Consider the following 6,337-nt stretch of genomic DNA (forward strand, 5'->3'; position numbering starts at 1 on the left):
GCATTAGATTCTCATGGGAGCGTGAACCGTATTGGGAACTGTGAGTGCGAGGGATCCAGGTTGTGTGCTCATTGTAAGAATCTAATGCCTGATGATCTGAAGCAGAACAGTTTCATCCTGAAACCCCTTGGAAAACTGTCTTCCATGAAACTGGTCCCTGGTGCCAAAATGGTTGGGTACCACTGGTATGATTGATTGCTGAATTACGGTTGTCTGAATTATGTTTAATTTGCATTGAAGCAATGGAGACTTATTACTGGCTTGTAAATTAAACTCTTAACAGAAGCATGTCAGAGTTTCCCCACCTGGAAGAAGAAATTACATAGTTAAATCTAATTTCTTTCTTTCTCTTTTTTTTTTTTTTTTTTTTTTGAGATGGAGTTTTGGTCTGTCACCCAGGCTGGAATGCAGTGGTACGATCTCGGCTCACTGCAACCTTCACCTACGGTTTTAAGTGATTCTCGTGCCTCCACCTCCCAAGTATCTGGGATTACAGGCGCCCACCACCACGCTCAACTAATTTTTTGTAGTTTTAGTAGAGACGGGGGTTTCACTATATCGGCTAGGCTGGTCTCGAACTCCTGACCTAGTGATTCAGCCGCCTTGGCCTCCCACAGTGCTGGGATTACACCCAGCCGTAAATCTAAGTTTTTCTAAAATAAAAGTCTTAAAGTAACATTATGTCCTTTGAAAGCTTTTGTAGCCATTTACATGAGGTCAAGTCTTAGATAGCTGTTACAAGTGATTTATTAAGTTGCAGGCACTTCTGCTGCTTCATTTTAAGTTTCTATCTCATTTCTTAGGTAGCAAGCGGTGATTATCCTTTGTGGCTTCCGTTTTAGCATTTGTGTCCTCGATGGGCGGTCCTTACAAGAAGAAGGGCAGGCATCTTAGTCATTTTTATACAAAATGACTCAGGGATAATGTGTAGAGTGGGAACCACTTGGGTTTTGAGTAGATACAGGCCTGGACTGCATGTTGCTTGACTGTGTTCAGAAGTCTGCCTGTCTTGCACAGGAGTGATTGACTCTTACAGTGGTGTCATACCCTGTTTCCTTCTGCAGATTGTCTTTGGCTCCATTGTCCTCCTGATGCTTTGGCTTCCTATACGTATAATTAAGAGTGTGCTTCCTCATTTTCTTCCATACAATGTCATGCTCTACAGGTAAGTTTTAAAAATTCAGAATAGCTTTACTAATTTATCTCTGTTAGGGATTTGATATTCAGATTACATTAAACATTAAAAACACTTCTTACAGATAACTGGAAATCATCTGACAGTTAAATATTGCCTTATTCTACCTTTTTTTTAATTATTTTTAAAATTAAGCTTAGTGTTTAAAAAATTTTCTGGACCTTTTCCACTTTGCATAAATTTTGCCTTATTCTAGATCAGATAAGCATTAGTAGTTGCATTTTCTAAAGGAAGATGTTTATTTTTTCTGCACATAAAGTATGCATTTACACAGCATTGAAATGTTTTACCATACCTAAGGAGAGTGTATTAGCATCATCTTTATTTTGAAAAGCATATTATGAAGAATAAAGCCAGAGTTGCACATTTAATTATTAAAAATAGGGTACAAAGCTTGTAGATAGAAAATCTTTTTTGCTTTAAAATCTTACGTGGGCTAAGGCTGGGTGCGGTGGCTCAAGCCTGTAATCCCAGCACTTTGGGAGGCCAAGGCGGGTGGATCATGGGGTCAGGAGATGGAGACCATCCTGGCTAACATGGTGAAACCCCATCTCTACTAAAAATACAAAAACAAAATTATCCAGGTGTGGGGGCGGGCGCCTGTAGTCCCAGCTACTTGGGAGGCTGAGGCAGGAGAATGGTGTGAACCCAGGAGGCGGAGCTTGCAGTGAGCCAAGATTGTGCACTCCAGCCTGGGTGACAGAGTGAGACTCCGTCTCTTTAAAAAAAAAAAAAAAGGGTCGGCTGGGCATGGTGGCCCACGCCTGTAATCCCAGCACTTTGGGAGGCCAAGGGCGGATCACCTGAGATTGGGAGTTTGAGACCAGCCAGACCAACATGGAGAAACCCTGTCTCTAGTAAAAATACAAAAAATCAGCTGTGCATGGTGGCACATGCCTGTAATCTCAACTACCTGGGAGGCCGAGGCAGGAGAATCACTTGAACCCAGGAGGCAGAGGTTGTGGTGAGCCGAGATTGTGCCATTGCACTCCTGCCTGGGCAACAAGAGTGAAACTCCATCTCAAAAAAGAAACGTAAGCCATCCGGAAACCTACCACTACCGGTAATCTCTACCACTCATTCTATATGCTCTTTAGGGATTTGCGTTATCCCCATAGTCGTTATCCCAATTGCAGGCAAATTGGATTCTTTCCTCAAGTTTACTTCTAATAAGTCTTTAAAGTATTGTCAATTCTAATTTCTTAAAATCTCTTACTAATGTAACTTGATTTGCCATTTACTAACTAATTTAGGGCTTCCTCTTGCTGTCCATTCATCTGCAACACCTCTGCCTCTAGATTTTCTAGAACTTTGATTATCTTACCCCTCTGTTTAAAAGTTGTCAGCATTTCCTCTGTAATCTATGTGATATCTACACCATTTAGAATGAGATGCAAGGCTTGGCATAATCTCATGTTGTGTTTTCAACATCTTGTGTCAGCATTGACTGACTTGAATTTTTTTAATTGTACTACACTGCCATTGAGGCTCCCCTGATTTACTTAGCTGTTTGTCTTTTTCTCTCTGTTTACACTAATTTTCTTGTCCATGTTTGAGTGGCAAGCATTTGATATTCTTTTTAAAATCCAGATTAAGGTTTTTAAATTTTATTTTTTATGAGAAAGAGTCTCGCTGTGTCATCCGGGCTGGAGTGCAGTGGTGTGATCATGGCTTACTGCAGCCTCAACCTCCTGGGCTCAGGTGATCTTCCCACTTCTGCGTCCTGAGTAGCTGAGAGTACAGGTGCAAGTCATCACACCTGGCTAATTTTTGTATTTTTTGTGGAGACCAGGTTTCACCATGTTGCCTGGGCTGGTCTTGAACTCCTGAGCTCAAGTCATCTGCCTGCCTCAGCCCCCCAAAGTGTTAGGATTACAGGCATGAGCCACTGTGCCTGGCCATCATTCCATTCTTTAAAATCGTCTTCATCGTTGTATTTCTTTTTATAGCATTTGTTAAATTACTTTACAAATACGTATTGTTTTATCCAAGATGGCTGAAATCATGTCTTATTTAGGTGTTTCTCTCTCTCTTTTTTTTTTTTTTAATTTAAAAAAATATTTTGTGGAGACAGGGTCTGACTTTGTTGCCCAGCTGGTCTTGAATTCCTGGCCTCAAGCAATCCTTCCACTTTGGTCGCCCAAAGTGCTGGGATTATAGGTGTGAGCCACTGCACCTAGCCTCTTATTTGGATCTTAATGCTTTGCATAGGAACATGATTATTCAAAGATAAAAGCTTTATTGTACACAGAGTAAAATCTCAAATTTGTATTTTATTAAATTAGAATTGGAAAATACTTATATCCTGATTCTTTAAAGTGGCAGAAAAAATACCAGTAAGTAGTTTAAAATGCAGCATCAGTTTATGACTTTTAAAATCGTTACTCTTTTGTGATAAAACTTTATTTTTCTACACTTAGGACTTTTATAGATTTGGAGGATTTCTTACCTTTTAGTTCATGTGTAGTGTGTATGATTCTAGTCATAAGAGAACCAGGAAACACACACAGGTTCAGCTTTATATGTTGTTGGGATAAACCCATTGTGGTGATCAGTTATACATAGAAGGTTAGCAGAGTTTTTGTGCTATAGCAGTATTTAGTTCATTCATCCATTAAACAAAATCGAGAGCTCTTATATGCCGGGTGCTTTTCAGTGTGCTAGGGACATAACAGTGAAAAAAACAGAATCAAGAAAACATCCTGCTCCAGTAGAGCTTACATTTGAATGGTGGAGATAGACATTAAAATAGATGAAATATACAGCGATGCCAGTGGTCGTAAGTGCTATGGGGGAAAATTCAAGTTGGGAAAAGGGATAGAGAGTGGGCAGGATAGGATTACAGTTTAGGAGGAGTGACTGGTAAAGACCTGAGGGGGTGACAGTTGAGGAAAGTCCTGAAGGAGTTGAGAGAGTGAGCCACGTGGATCCCTGAAGGCAGAATATTCTTGCAGAAAGTAGGTGCAGTGGCACCCAGGTCTGTTTGAGGACCTGCAGGGAGGCAGGTTTGTCTGCAGTAGAAGGAGGAAGGCAAAGAATTGGCCCTGAAGTCAGAAAGGTCATGGAGAAAGAGTCTTGTAGGACATAAGCACTTTGGCTTTTAGTTGAGTGAATTGAGGAGCTCTTGGAAAGCTTTGAGCAAAGGAGTGATCTAACTTAGGTTTAAAGAGGATCATTCTGACTGCTGTGATGAGAGGAAACTGGGTTGGAGTGGCTGGGTCAGAAACAGGAAGCCAGCTGGGAGGATAATACGGTGATCCTGGTGAGAGGTGAGGGTGGCAGAGATGAAGGGGAGGTAGCAGTGGAGGCCATGAGAAATTTTTAGGTTATTGTTAAGGTACAGTCAAAAGGATTCTCTAGCTGTTTGGATGTGAGGTGTAAAAGGAAGGAGTGACCTTTTGTGTAACATGCTACTAATGTAGCAAGTGAGGAGAGAACCAAGACCTACCTATCAGTTTAGCAAAGTGAAAGTCATTGGTGACCCTTATCGGAAACAGTTTGGTGGAGTTTGTGGGGAAAGCCTCACTGAGTTGGAGAGAGAATGAAAGGAGGGGTAATAAAGACAGTAAGTTTATTAGACTCTTAGGAAGTTTTGTTGTAATCCCATTAAATAGTAGTCATATGCAAAATACAAGTCACATTATCAATCCTGGCTCTTTCAGTGATGCTCCAGTGAGTGAACTGTCCCTCGAGCTGCTTCTGCTTCAGGTTGTCTTACCAGCATTACTTGAACAGGGACACACGAGGCAGTGGCTGAAGGGGCTGGTGCGAGCGTGGACTGTGACCGCCGGATACCTGCTGTAAGTATGAGCAGCTGACTTCTTGGACGTGCATGTCATTTGTGACTATGGAATAACCTTTCCGGAAAAAGTATGTAGAAAAATTAGTTTAATAAAAGACAATTTAGTAATACTTGCAAGTGCATATGATACTTCTAAATAAATTTTTTTTTTTTTATCATTGTCCATCCTTTCATGGAGAACATATGCATTATTTTTGCCCTCTTATAGAAGTTTGCTGCTGGTCCAGCTTTCATGAAGTAAATGTCTTTTTTTTTTAGTGCATTAAAAACAAACCAGTTTACCTTTATTTAGACCAACTAACTTACCTTTGTTTAGTGCTCATAACCTGGTAAATGGGTTCTTCTCAGATTTGATTTCTCAGTCTTTTAGTGAACATGTTGCATTTGTTTTCTTTTTTCAAGCTTTATATACTCTATATTTGTTTAAAAGGTGAATCTCTCAAAATTTTTCAGTTTGGCATCTTGTAGGTATTTAAAGATGACGTACAGATTTGGTTATATTTGCTTGAACATCTGTCCTTCTCTAACTGCTTCCTCCCCAGTCTCATTTTTGACTTGACTGAGTTATAGCTTGGAGGTTTCACAGATTTATAGCTTGTAGCTACATGTTGCAGTAGTCATCTGTAGAGAAGATAAGAAGTTTTTCTTTCCCTCCCGTAGATCCTTAACAATATTGTACATTGTAAGTATGCACTTACACCTTGTGCTTGTAAGTACTTACATTTTGTACTTACAAGTGTACTTGTAAGTATCTTGTACATTGTACTTTTTTCTTTCAGTTGTTGATTTCTTCTCTGATACTGGCTGAAGAAAACATAAAATAGGTTGAACTTATGGGGTATTCTACAAGTTAATTAACATTAAATTTAGAAAAGTTTAATTTAAAGCAGGTACGAACATTTAGACCAAAATGAGGTAATAATGTGGTGTACAAATTCTGTATTGTACATTTTCTGCCCTTAGTAGTAGATACGAAGAAAATGGCCGGGCGCGGTGGCTCAAGCCTGTAATCCCAGCACTTTGGGAGGCCGAGACGGGTGGATCACGAGGTCAGGAGATCAAGACCATCCTGGCTGGCCGGGCGCGGTGGCTCAAGCCTGTAATCCCAGCACTTTGGGAGGCCGAGACGGGTGGATCACGAGGTCAGGAGATCGAGACCATCCTGGCCTACACGGTGAAACCCCGTCTCTATTAAAAAAAAATACGAAAAACTAGCCGGGCGAGATGGCGGGCGCCTGTAGTCCCAGCTGCTCGGGAGGCTGAGGCAGGAGAATTGCGTAAACCCGGGAGGCAGAGCTTGCAGTGAGCCGAGATCGCGCCACTGCACTCCAGCCTGGGCG

At 41.0% G+C, this 6,337-nt stretch overlaps 1 protein-coding gene across 5 annotated transcripts in view; it reads left to right on the forward strand.

The window, feature by feature from the left end:
- MARCHF6 (membrane associated ring-CH-type finger 6) overlaps positions 1 to 6,337 on the forward strand; it is an 83,698-nt gene that overhangs the window by 51,376 nt on the left and 25,985 nt on the right. For all 5 annotated transcript variants that reach the window (XR_002732929.2, XM_023218285.2, XM_023218287.2 and 2 more), the window contains 2 exons: positions 1,065 to 1,165; positions 4,858 to 4,995. Coding sequence is in view for 4 of the 5 variants with exons in the window: in XM_023218285.2 (XP_023074053.1) it covers positions 1,065 to 1,165; positions 4,858 to 4,995 (239 nt within the window). In the remaining variant the exon portion in view is untranslated. The remainder of the gene's footprint in view (positions 1 to 1,064; positions 1,166 to 4,857; positions 4,996 to 6,337) is intronic.

This window comes from Piliocolobus tephrosceles, chromosome 4, assembly GCF_002776525.5.
Source record: "Piliocolobus tephrosceles isolate RC106 chromosome 4, ASM277652v3, whole genome shotgun sequence".
Classification (NCBI taxonomy): Eukaryota; Metazoa; Chordata; class Mammalia; order Primates; family Cercopithecidae; genus Piliocolobus; species Piliocolobus tephrosceles.